General features: G+C 27.0%; 1 protein-coding gene across 1 annotated transcript in view; it reads left to right on the top strand.

The window, feature by feature from the left end:
• LOC136071901 (E3 ubiquitin-protein ligase rfwd3.S-like) overlaps window positions 1-9,164 on the top strand; it is a 36,189-nt gene extending 27,025 nt beyond the window's left edge. Inside the window, exons 7-13 of the mRNA XM_065797677.1 lie at window positions 6,608-6,706; window positions 6,855-7,015; window positions 7,099-7,305; window positions 7,454-7,551; window positions 7,664-7,755; window positions 8,197-8,367; window positions 8,460-9,164. Of these exons, the coding sequence (XP_065653749.1) occupies window positions 6,608-6,706; window positions 6,855-7,015; window positions 7,099-7,305; window positions 7,454-7,551; window positions 7,664-7,755; window positions 8,197-8,367; window positions 8,460-8,612 (981 nt within the window). The 3' untranslated portion in view covers window positions 8,613-9,164. The remainder of the gene's footprint in view (window positions 1-6,607; window positions 6,707-6,854; window positions 7,016-7,098; window positions 7,306-7,453; window positions 7,552-7,663; window positions 7,756-8,196; window positions 8,368-8,459) is intronic.
• The last annotated feature ends 5,163 nt before the right edge of the window (window positions 9,165-14,327 follow it).

Genomic DNA, 14,327 nt, shown 5'->3' with positions numbered 1-14,327 from the left:
ACTTTCAAGTGCAGTTCTCAACACAACTTTCAAGTGCAGTTCTCAGTTTCAACACAACTTTCAAGTGCAGTTCTCTCTTTTTTTCAGTTTATATTTTTCCATGCACTAAATTTTTATATAGTCCTGTTTATATTTAGTAACATTGGTAAGGAAGGAGTTTTTAACATGCTCCTCTGCTGTGCTCTATGTTAAAACTGAAAGAGCTTCTTGAAGCACCATAATCTGTTGTAAGTGCAAATCTTCATAAATGCAAAATGCAGTTACAAAAATTTGACTAAGAATATGCATAAATATTTTGGTGCACTTATGCCAATTTACACTTATGCAGGTTTACTCTAAAATTTTGGCACTTGAAACAGATTTCCACTTATGAACTTAATCAGCCTCCTGCTGATATGGTTGCAATTCTGAAATATGTAACTTAAATAGATGCAATGACCTTCTGGTTTTGATATGTATTATGTCAATGATTTTTTGTTTTGTTTTTTGTTCTTTTTTTCCCATTATCATATGGAAATCCAACATTTAATTAGTTTTTAAATCATAAATGTGTAAGTAACATTAATATGTTTATTAGTCAGGGATCTTTTTCCTGATATTTTTTCAACTTTTAGTTTTTTCAGATATCCAAAACATTATCCATACATGCAAGTCTAGGTGTATATTTTTGTGATATATATATTTTTTAAGCTTTTTCACTCATTGCTCATACAAAAATTATAAAAAGTTTGAAAAAAATTAGAAACAACTCGCTAAAAGCAAGTTAAAGGGAAAATATTCCGGATTTTTCAGATATTTTATCCAAACAATTTTCCAGATTTTTAAAATATGGCTTGGATGATGTATGATTAGTTCATAACAAACTCCATTATTGTTTAAATAAGTATATATATGAGCAATTCCATTTTTAACTTGCATTACACGTGCAATAACTTTATCAAATAATTGCTTATTTAAACTGTAAATTAAACTTTTAGGTATTTTGTATGCAATAAAAAGAATGAAATAAGCTAGTTGCATTTTTAGTAATAAGTTTGCCAGACTTTTTGAGTCTGACCAAAAGAGGGCAAACTTATTACTAAAAGTGCCACTTAACTTACATTACTTGGAAGGTAAAGTAAAAAAATTGCTTCAGCTTTTAGATCAGATTTCCGCAAATTAGTAAAGCAGTTTGTATTAGAAACTTTCACATGGTGTTGAGAATTCTATACTAATTTAAAAAATATATAAAAATTTATCAGAGGTGACCGGCTAAGGAAAATAAACTTGTTTTTTTGATACTATATATTTTACTTTATATATTAGCTTATGTTACATCACTTGCGTTACCGAGCGATTATTATCATGGATTTTTTCTATCTATTATTAGGAGTTAGATTTTTTAGAATTACATAACAAAAGAATTGCAAAAGACCAAAAGCAACTTTAAAAAGTTATTTTAGTATGAAAACTTTATTAATACTTATTTGAGTCATTTAAAGAAGAAAATCTTTGGTTTGTCGAAGTTTTTACTTACACCTATTATGTTTATGCATATTGCCTTATTTTCATTAATTTCATAAATTTTTAAAATACTGCAAAGTATTTACATTTAAATATTTAAAAATATTTTTGACATAAAAACTGCTATCACAGTTTAGGAGGAAGAGGATGTTTAAGTATATGTGATCGTTTGTAACAGGAGGGAAGGGCTTAAGAATTGACAAATTTAGAGTGATGTGCTTTATGGATGATTCCTTAAACTGCATTTACAAACGATTTGTTTTACTAAAACAAAAATAAAAAAGATTCTAACTAATTTTTTTTTATATTTGGAGAATAGCAAATAAATCTTCTTTTTTTCTTTTTAATTGTCTAAATAAAAATATTTAAATAATTCATATTTTTATTTATTTATGTATATTTATATGTCAACCAAAATAAGAATACATAATCAAAAAAGAAAACAGTAATATAAATAATTTTGTTTAAACATTAAAAAAATAAAAGATTTTATTTCTAAGTTCTCCTAAAATAAATAGTTTAAAAACCTTGTCAAACCAACGCGATGAAATAAGAATTATGTAATGGCGTAATTCATTTTGTAAATAAAACTTAATGAAAAATTGTCATAACTTTAGTAAATAAATGTAGTTTTAACTTATGTTACACAAATTTAATATAAAAATGTGCTTTAACTAAGCATCGTTATTCAAAACTTTTAATGTAAAAACGTAACATTTAATATTCTTTTGCATATATTATTAAAAAAGATTAGTTTTTTAACTAAATTTTAGAGAAAAAAAATATTTATCATGTTTTTGTTAACTTACGTTATATAAAAATTGCAAAAGTTCTTTCGTTATTTCCTTGATATATTTTTTTTATAATGTATAAAATCTAACCAACAACAATTTGAACATATTATCTCCATTTTCAAATTAATTCCGATTATGCAAATAAATTCATGGTTAAAATAACATTTTACAATATACTTTTTTTATTATTAACTTTTGGAAGCATAAAAATTACTTAAATATTTAAATTTTAGTACTAAAGTTATACTTCATATAAACTTTCATGTGTCTAAATCAATATTCATTTGCTAAAAGTTGACAAAATAGAGAATAAAATTTGACTATTTTTTCATTTTCTGCCATGGGATTGCCCATATATATTTAGGGTAGGTCATTGTTGCATTTTTTTATTAAAATTACTTCAAATACTAAAATAATGCTGCTTTAATGTGTAAACATTAAAAACAAAAATCAGAATATTAATTGTTCCTGTCTTTGCTACCTTCTAATTAAAAATAAGCCATTTTTAAAATATATGCTATTTGAAAATATAGTTACAATATATGCTATATGAAAAAATTGAGCTACACAAAAAATGCAGTCTTTTTCTGATCATACCTTCAACTTTTTTTTAAAGTAAAAACTTTAAAAAATACAATATGCAAATATGAATTTTTGTTTATGGACTTTAACCATAGCCAGATACTTAAAATCTTGATTCATATAAGGTGCAATGAAAATTGCTTAAATGTGGATCCATGGTAAAAAAACTAAAATATTTAATATTTTAAATTTTAATTTTTAAAAAATAGAAAAATGAATGGTTCTTTAAAATGGAACAGGCACACTACCGATTGAACTGCAAGGATTTACGTTAGCTCCATCAACTCCAATAGCTAACATTATCAAATGATATTTTATTTAAAAAAATCTATAACAGCTTTCTTGATATTTGCTGATCTATTTGATTGAGAAACATAACCAAAAAAAATGGAATGAGGTTCTTCTATTAAGATGATATGTTCCTCAATGATTCAGTCTTTACTGCTAGTTGCTATTACACAAAGATTTTATCTTTTCATTCATCAAAAAATATATTGATTTTGAGCCTACTGAACACATAGCTAACTTTGCTTTGTGTGATAATGTATTTTTAACTAATTGTCTATAACGTCTAACTTGACTTGATCAATGATTGAGCTTTTCTGTTATGTGTCTTTGAAAGTTCTGTAATCTGAAAGTATGGCAGTATTAATTGCAGCTTTAGCAGCATCAGATACATCATGTTTATTAAACTTTCTGGCAACTCTAAAAAACTTTATCATATTTCTACCAGATTCCTAAATCTGGTAGAAATATGATAAATTTTTTAAGAGTTTTTTTTTTAAATTAAAAAATATAATAAACCATTTACAGTTGGATTATTTGGTATATATATGCATGGGCATTGGAATTCTTACATACTAATAATATTGTAATCTTTATATACTAATAAATAGTAAATTTTTCTGGAATTTTTTTTTATTATTTAAAAAATAATTTAAAAAAGTTTTAGTTAGAATCACTATAAAAAAATTAATACTGATTCAATCCAACAAGCAACCATTAAGTTATGAGTTAAAAGAAAACAAAAGATAGGGTTAAAAACATGGAAAAGGTTAACTGAAAACTTGTAGGTTGTATGAGTAAGGAAAACATAAAGATTGGTGAGAGTTTTAAATTTTTGTTGATGTGCGAGAAAAAAAACTTGGAAAATAAAAAAATTTATAGCATGAAGGGACAGGTACAGTAAAAGGATGCGACTTTGCTGAATAACAAGCCAAGTAACAAGAAGTTTGGCAATTAAAGCAGGTCTAACTACTTTTTTAAAGTCATTCCATATAAAACATAAATAACAGTAACCTAATATTCTTTATATTTTTTTGAGATCATTATTAGACATAAAATGCTGATAAAATAAAACTGTTACAAAATTAATCAAAATAAAATAACGTTAAAAAAGCAATTATTTAAATGTTTTAATAAATTTCTTAATAAAAGATCCCTAGCTTTTTGACACAATTTTATTACCAAATAAAAAGAAATGTTGCAAAACTTTTTTCAACATAACTTTTTTTACTGAAAAATTCTTCATGTAAGTATAATGGTGTATATTTAATGTTTATACTTAGCATTGAATAAAGAAAAATCGGCTTAACTGAAACTAATCAGCCAAAGTTCGACTTTACAAAAATTTGCTTAAGTCATTCATTAAATCAAACCATTCATTAAGTCAAACCATTTTCTTTGGTCCCTTAGAGGTTCCAGTTATCAGGGATTAACTGTAGTTGTTTGCAGTAGATAACTGAGTTTTTTGGAGTTTAAACCACAAGCCACTCAAGTCTCGAGCTTTTACAGAGAAGTGATTAGAGTATGGCTGAAAATGGCTGCTTGTATGAAAGTTGGCAGAGTATGGCAGAGCCCAGAGTATGGCAGAGAAATGGCTGCTTGTTCTAAGAAATCAAAAAGGGAAGACTTTTTCTTCTGTAAATAGAACCATTTTACATGTAAGATTGTCAGAAAGATAGTTGTTGTAGATAAGAAACAAAGATAGAACGTTGTAACCATAATGACAGGAAGAATAAGATCATTAGATTCAATAGTCAAATTAAAGGAAAAGTTTTTTTTGCAAATAACCTTTTTTGGGGGAGAAGTAATAAGATCACACCCATGAGTTAGAAATGAAATGTTAGACTTTCTTTAGTTAATAAGGCTGTTGAAGATTTTTCAAGTCTCTAGAACCTAAAAACTGAGATAAGATTTAGTATAGTGAGAATAACGGAGCTTAACATCAGACAGGACCTTTTTATGTTGAGTTTAAATTAGTTATTTTAAGACTGGTTAGTTTATTGTTTTGGGGTATGGATTGACCCAATTAGGCAATAAGCTTTCCTTATAAGTTTTTCAGTTGCAGTGTACACATGATACACATTTGGTTGTTGAATGGACTATTAAATTATACACACTAAGCTTTCTCAGTTAAAGTCAAAATAAATATTTTGAAAGTCAAAAAGAAATATCAAAACATTTTTTTCTTTCAGTTTTTTTTTTTAAAGTCTTCTAAGTTTTTAGCTTTAGTGTTTTAAGTAACTTTAAATTTTTTTACAAAGTTTGCATCTATTTTTCTTGAGAACAAAAAACCAAGGTTGGATTTTTCTTGAGAACAAAAAACCAAGGTTGAATTTTTCTTGAGAACAAAAAACCAAGGTTGGATTTTTCTTGAGAACAAAAAACCAAGGTTGGATTTTTCTTGCAAAATAGATAGTAGTACTGGGATTTTTAACTGGCCTAATATTATTTATATTAAGCATTATTATTTACATTAAGTTAGTGAATTGTTTATACATATTTGTTTTGTAAAGATCGTACATATTTGATACATTAAGGCGTGACTCTTTTTATTGGTACTGACGTGGCAATAATTTGACTCAACTGTGAGAAATGATTTTATATGATCTTTAGCTGATTCAGCATCATCTGGTTTATGTATAGAAGGGTGATTGTTCCAATTGCAACTTTTCAAACTGTATTAAGCTTACTAGTTTGTCAATGAGTCAGCATTACTAGTTTTTGTATATCCATGCATATTTCTAAGTTGTTTTAAGTTTCAGCCTAACAAGCATTATTGCTTCCAAAAGCCTCTTCTACAATATCTCAATAATAAAAGCTCTGGAAGTTTAACTGAATTTCAACATGCAAATGCATAGCCTAGGCCTATACTCAAAATTATCATTGTAAATATATTGGATCTACATAATGATGTAAGTTAAGCATTTTAAGTAGTCTAAAGTTTTTTTATTAAATAGGATACTACTTGTTAAGTTTTTAGTAGTTTTCTCTGCTTTCACCTGTTGGAGGTACAAAAGCTTCACTATCATTACTGCTAAATATGTTGGTAACAAACTTTTGATAACAGATGTTGGAACAAACAAGAAATATTTATTAAGCAATTTAACAGTAACTAATTTGAATTAATTTACATAACTTTATTGAAATTAAAAAAAAATGATGGCCAATATAAGCATTTTAGTGCGAAATTTATTTAAACTAGAGCACTTTATTGTTGATTTTCAAACCTTTATATTATGTCAAACCAATGCAGAGAAGTGTAAAATTATTTCTTTAGGTTTTCTTAAAATAGTTAAAAAAAGTTCTTTTGCAAAAAAATTAATCAAATTTTTAGAATTGATATCATTAATGATTTGATGGTTTGGTAATTGAAATAAATTTTATATTTTTGTTAAACATATATTTGGTTTTATTATTTTGTTAACAGTTAATATTATTTTCAGAAAGAGGCTCGCACCTTGGCATTTGATAAAAGCAATATGATGATAACAGTATCAAAACCTTCTCCCAACCAGTTATTTAAAGGTTATGGAGTGCTAAAGGTATAAAGGTATACCACAATGGTTTTGTGGTATTTTAATGATATTTTTATAAATTTATAATTTTCTGTTTTTTGATAGTGATTTTAAAAAGTGTTAATCTGTACAAATTAGCATTTCTGAAATGATTAGTTTTCTCGCTTTGTTAAAGGTAAGTTCACTAGATTCTCGTTGCAGTGAGTTTATCTCTATTCATCAAAACGTAATTCGAGACAGTAAATTTAATAACACATGCGATCGTTTACTTCTAACAGCATCAACAGATAAAACTATAAAAGTTTCAAATATGTTAAGTAACAGTGTTGTTATAAGGTAATCTTTTGTTTAGTTTGTTACATGCTGAAGAACTGAGGAAATTTTCTATAAAAAGCTTTAGGTTTTTTCTACCCTATTAGTTATAATTGTCCTGGACCTGTGTGGGCCTGCGGCTGGAACGAAACAAATACCAATATTATTTATGCAGGAATCCAAAATGGAGAATGTTGCATATACGACATCCGACAAACTAATGAAATGCTTATGAGTATTCGGCCTCGCTTTGGTGCATATCCTATTGTATCTCTTTCATATGTACCTGCATCAGAAGAAAGTCTGTCGATGTGGTCTGTATACTAATTTATTGTTTTATAAAGCAAGATTGTATATATATTACAAAAAGTTTTATTTAATTTGTATATTATATGAATCTATTTGTATATTATATAAAACTATTTGTATATAGTAAGTGAACAGTATTTTTTTGTCCTTTAGTTGCGAAGGAGTGCTTTTTGGAACATTGCAAGGTGGTTGGTTCATGCATAAAGACGATGTTCACAATTATAGTGATCGCCAGTTACTTTTTCCTGAAGGTAAAAACTTCTTAATAATGTACTAAGTCTCAAATATTAAAAAGTATATTTTTACTATTAAAATTATTATTACTATTAAAAAATTTATTTTTACTATAAATCTATTATTTAGGATCTTCATTTGGTTTGTACTTTGAGCCAAAAACTCGCTATTGTATGTTATCACAAAGACCAAGTAAAAAAACATCGAGAGTTACTCATATGGTAAACTGTCAACAGTTTTTAACTTTTTTTAATTGTTTTTTTATTCTTTAGGGTAGGCTGCTTATATATTTGGAGGAGGAGGGGGGTGGGATACACTTAATAAACATGTTGAAAACAATTGTTTTTAACATGTTTATCAAGTTTATCCACCTTATATATTTGGAGGAGGAGGAGGGGGTGGATACACTTGATAAAAATGTTGAAAACGATTGCTTATTTAAAATTTATTAAAAGTAAATATTTATTTTATGTTTTAAATTTTTTTTTTTTTTTTCTTTAATTAACTGATTTAAAACATCTTTTACTTTTGTATTAACTTCTCTTTTTTATATATGCTCTCATATTAAATCTCTTGTAACACTTAAAATAAAAATTGAAAATATCAGTCTAGTAATTTTAATAAGAGCCTGTTAATAAGTAAGTCTGTTTTTATTTTTTTAGATATGTTCGTTATCTGGAGACGGATCAGAAAACAACCCTATAAGAACGAACCTTGTTCAACAATGCTACGGTGGCTGCAGCGCTCAATCGTTAACTCGTTCGTGTATTTTTCCTAATCCAGACGATCCAACTCAATTGATGGTTTGCGCTGGAGACGAATCTTCATCTTCGGTACATAAATACATGATTTTATTTTAGCCCAAAATTTTAAATTTATTTTTCGAATGATTTTTTATTACAAATGACTCTTGATTTAATATTAGGTTATTGTTTGGGATGGCTTACGCGGAAAGCAAATGCAAACACTGACAAATGCCGGCGGAACAGTATTTGATGTACTCTCATTTCAAGCTCACGATTCGAATTTTCTTGCCTCGCTCACTGAGACTAAACTATCGTTTTATAAATGGCAATAGTTGACAAAAATTTATCTTCATGAAACTTTATAAAATAATTTTTTAATATTTAACAATAAAAAATAATGCTATGCGTTGTTCAATATGTTGTTATATTGTGCAATATAAATAAAATATTTTTTATCTGATAACCTTAAAGAAATTGTAGATTACCAGAAAATTCTGCTCATTTTCAATGTTTATTTTGAAAATAATATCTTTTTGAAATTATTTTATTCTTTACTTTGCCATAGAGTTAAAAAGTTTTCAAACAAACAAAAAACATTTTTGTAGATTTTTTTGTTTGTTTCTAATTTGTTTTCATCCGGCTTTCTACATATGTGAGTTAAACTCTTTTTTTTTTTTCTCTCTCTCTTATTTTGTTATAGTGGATGAATTTCGTGCTTCATCGCTGAAGATTGATCGTAACGAGGTATTAACGTTAAACACTGCGGATAAGTGACACTTTTGGATAACGAAAAACCTCAGATAGTAATGTAACTATTTTAAATATAAATTGTCAATTTTTTTGTAAATATTTTTACTTATGTTTTTGACAAACATTTTTGTTTAGTGTGCTTATTCTTGCGTAGCTAAGCAACGTTACGCAAAAATTAACGTTGAGCTGCACAGTCAACACAAATCGTTTCAACACGATTTATTGAATAAACATTTAGTAAATACTTATCGATCATCTTATAGAGAATGTCTTTCTGGATAAGATGATTTAAAACTTGAATTAAAAAAAGTATATAATTTTGTTATTAAGGAATTTTCGAAATTCATACAGAAGTTAAAAAACAATTGAGATTGCTTGCAGCAAATGTTTCGCATCCAACACTTAGGTCCAAAAATCGACTTGACATCATCACAACAAGAAGAAAAAATTAATAGTTATATGTCTTGTAATACACAGTGGGCCGAAATTCATTTTTATTGGACAAAACTAATTACTCCTCGTGTAAAATTAAATTTAAGGACCATTGTTTATTTGTGGATTGCGGTTTCAATGGTGACATAAGTTTTAATTTTGGGTTGCTATGGATACCTAAATTGCAACCACATATTTTATAAACCATAATAAATATAAACTGGACTAAAGTAATAACTTTATTGGATTTCTCCGTAACTACCACATTCAGTATTTTTATACTAAAAATGTAGTGGTACTATGGATTTTTTATTTGGTTAATAGTATCACCTGAAATGCCTGGCAACGGTTCATTTTGCATAGTTTCTGGCTTAAGTTTTAGACATCAAAGTTATAGACAAGACCTATATGTAACAGTCCGATTGAAAATTATTTTATGCATTTGAAAAATTAAACACATACCCCATCACTAATTTTAGGTGTTTTAATGCGGTTCCAGGACCCTATTATATATTTCACGAAACTACTGCATAATCCATTAAAAAATAAACTGAAACCTTTTTGTGTATATAATAATATAAAAGTTTTGGTTTAAAATTATATTTTATACCAAAGCTCATGTATTCTAAAGATTGTAAAACAATCTTGGCGCAAACTACAACCTGATGCAAACCATAGTTCTGAAGGGGAAAAAGATGCAACTAATGACGCTAATCTTCTTCTCTTAGTTTTGCTACTTGAAGTATCAAAGTTCACCTCTGGTCTGCCAGTTACTACATTTAGATAAGAACAGAGTTATCTTTATCAATGAAGACAGTGAGAAAAACATTCTTATTATCAATTACAAATTGAACCGGTTCATGCTTGCTATTCTCTTCGAAACAAATTTTAGAGCTTTTGCTCTTATATGACACCTTCATGAAAATTCCTATATGACACCTTCATGAAAACCCTTACATGAAACCTTCATGGAAATTCATATATGACACCTTCATGAAAACTCTTATATGACACCTTCATGAAAACTCTTATATGACATGAAAATTCTTATATGACACCATCATGAAAATTCCTATATGACACCTTCATGAAAACCCTTATATGAAACCTTCATGAAAACTCTTATATGACACCTTCATGAAAATTCTTATATGACCCCTTCATGAAAATTTAATTATTTTATTGCTTTTACTATTTTATTACTTTATTATTAGAAGTTTTATTTGGGTTTCATGCCATTTTGAACTGCATTCAAAATATTAGGATTAGCTAATTTCAAGTTTTCTTGTTATATTTATGTATAAATATCAATTTTTTCATGTTTTAACTTAATAAAAACATGAACTACGTTTACAGTATCTTATTGATAGGTGTTATACGACGTAATAATATTAAAACAAGTTTGTAACATCTAATCTCACTGAAACCCAGTTATTACATAACCACTTAGAATAAAATACAGATAATGTTTTCGTCAAATAAAATCGGATACATCATTTTACTTGTAAAAATTATTATTACAGACCCTATAGACATCCACAGATTATAAACGAAATTTATATTGATAATATACATATTGTAATAAGGATCGGCGAGTATTCGTTAAAATTCGGATTACGAAGTTTACTGAAAGGCGAAGTTGACTTTAACTTCGTCTTCGGTGCTGAAGTTGAAATAGAAATTCGGCTTTCAGTTACATTCGGTAACAATTTCAACTTTCATATAACTTTCAGTTACATTCGAAAACTATAAAAAAAAATTCAATTTATAAAGAAGAAGAAGGATTATAAAATGTATTATATGTTTTATGTATATCAACCTGTTTCTTTTGGTTTCAACCCTCTTTCAACTCTTTAACTCCGAAAAGTGTTTCGGAGATAAAGAGTTGAGAGAGGGTTGTAACCAATATTGGAAGCAGCTTCCTCGACTAAAGTGCCTCACTCGGCCTTGGAAACATGAGTTTAGTAAAAAAAAAAAAAAAAAAAGCATGTTGGAAATAAGTTTGTCTTACAGTAAATATTTGACAAGTCTTTTTTAGGCACAAAGTCTATTTATCACTTATTAAATCTTATCTATCGCTTTTAAAAAATCCTAAAAAACAGGTGAATAATTAACCTTATATTCTTAACGATATTTTTCCTTTATAAAATTGACTATCAAAATTTTCCAATAAACATTGTACATGTTTTTTTGTTCATGTTCGTTCAAAAACATTAAGAGTTGTAAAGATTCCATAACTTAAATTTTTATTATTACTGAATTTTTAGATTTTTTATTTTGACGCAAATTGTTTTTTGTAAGTGTATTTTTTTTAATAAATTAAAATTTACTTGGCTTAACTTGTTCTATGTCATGTTTTATATTATGGTTGATTACAAGCTAAAAAATAATAACTTTTTTTAGAGCGTTTACTTTAGAAGCAAGAGACCTAGGGTTCGAAGCAAGCTCTGAGCATATTTCGCTCCATTGGTAAGGAAGAAGGTTTGAACTTCCTAGATTAACACTTTTCTGATGTACTCCGTGGCAAACCGTTACGTCTTCTTGGAGCATTTAAAGCTTAAAAACAAAAAAAACAAAAAATTTTTTTTTTTTTAAACTTAAAAAAGTTCTAAAAAAATTTCTTTTTTAATTAAATGTGTTTTAAAATCCAAATTCGGCTTACAGTTAAATTCGTTTTGGATTAAATTCGGGCTACATATACAGCTTAAACTCGTCTTGCAGTTAAATTCGGTGTAAAATTTTTCATTTAAATTCGAATCTTAAAAGATTCGAATTTAAATGAAAAATTTTACTTATATACAGGTATACGTACCGCAAAAACCACAATGTTGGCTTAAGTGACCTAGCATATCGAAAAAGATTCAGGATTCAAAAAACTTGATATATTATGATAGCTAATATGTCAGCCTATAAATTAAAGCAGCTTTATTGGTTTTTTTATTTGTTAAATACTTTGGTATTTGCGCTAGAGTAAAAATTTATAAAAGTGTGTAGTTTTTTTTGTTTTGTAGGAGCCTAGAAGCCGTATCAGAGAATAAGTTAGCAAAATATAGTTTTTCTATTACCTATGGATTATAACTAGATACTGAAAAAGTTTTTTTTTCTCAAGTAGTTATAAATCTTTATAACACCCTCATAAAGAAAGGAAGTATTATTGTTGTTTTTGGGGTACATTTTATAGAATTCACTTTCAATCAATCAATCAATATATTCTGAATTACATGATTTTACAATTCAAGGATGTTTACAAATAGTATAATTACTAATGATGCGTAAAATAATATAATGACTAATGATGTTTACAAATAATATAATTACTAATGATGCGTAAAATAATATAATTACTAATGATGTTTACAAATAATATAATTACTAATGATGCGTAAACACCTAATAACAATGAAAAATAACATAAGAATAAAATAATATCAACTCTAAAAATCATAACGTTAACAATAATAATAACATTAATAATAACTATAATAATAAAAATGGTATTAATAACAATAAAAATAATGGTATTAATAAAAATAATGATAGTAATAAAAATAAAGGTAATAATAATAATAACAATGGTATATTTAAATATATCTATACTTATCTACATACGCACATACATAAATATACATACACATTCACACACATATTAACACACAACACACATACATACACATATACACACATTTGCACACATACATATACCCACACACGCATACATATACCCAAACAAGCATACGCACATACATATTCTATCATTGTATAAGGACAACAAAAAAGCTGTAAAGATTCTTATGAAAAAAAAAAAAAAGATAAAATAAATAAAATATACAAGAGAGAGTATTTTTAATAAGACTATTAACAGTGACATATTGCTTTTATTGATGTCATTATTCTAATAGCTATCCAAATACTGTTTTTTTAATTTATTGAGAAAATTTTAACGAGAAATTGAGTTTTCAGTTTTAAAAAAATGAGGGAGATTGCTCCAAGCATTGGTGCACTGATGTTTAATTGATTCGCAACTTTACAGACTATGTTTTGAAATAAAAAACAACAACAATAAATTACCATTGTATTTGATTTTTTTTTAAGAAAATAATATATATTTTTCTTAAAAACAATATTTGAACACAGCAGTAATAACACAGACATCTGAAATGGCTGCAGACTTTATTAAATTATTATAACAATAGGTTACTACAACAATGTTAAGATAACATAGATAAATAAAATAGTACTTTAACTGAATACTTTAATTCAAAAAAAGATTATTGATTGTCGTTGCATTCGTTATAATGGTCGTATATCAGTCTTTTAGATGTGAAGAAGTGCTGGTTTGCTCGTAAAAGCATAACCGATTTAACACCATCAACTCTGCTACTCACTTTGCTACAAATTGAACGGAGAACATCAAGACAATTAGGACATTGCTTTAGGCCAAAAGCTTGAGATTTCCTTTGTTTGCAAAAACATTCAACTTTACATTTAATAAATTTTTCTTTAGTTTCTTCTTTCTTTCTTTTGGCTTCCTTCTTATGCTATATCTATGTTATTTTTTTCTAACTCTATTTGATTAAAAAAATTATCGTTAAACATTTTAATATGCTGTTGCTTGTAGCAGGAAAATTCCTCATTCATGGATAGAACTTCAATCTGCTGGTAGTGATTGGTTTTTCGGATTCTTAAAAAGGCATCCAAAGCTTTCTATTCGCTCTCCTCAAGCAACAAGTTTAGCTCGATGCACAAGTTTTAATAAACATAATATAAATTTATTTTTTGACAACTTAAGCAATGTTTTGAATATTTGGAACATTGATGAGACATGAATCACAACAGTGCAGCGCCCTGATCGTGTTGTTGCACGT

This window comes from Hydra vulgaris, chromosome 05, assembly GCF_038396675.1.
Source record: "Hydra vulgaris chromosome 05, alternate assembly HydraT2T_AEP".
Lineage (NCBI taxonomy): Eukaryota > Metazoa > Cnidaria > Hydrozoa > Anthoathecata > Hydridae > Hydra > Hydra vulgaris.
The sequence above is the reverse complement of the archived record's forward strand: the minus strand, read 5'-3'. Positions and strand labels throughout refer to the sequence as shown.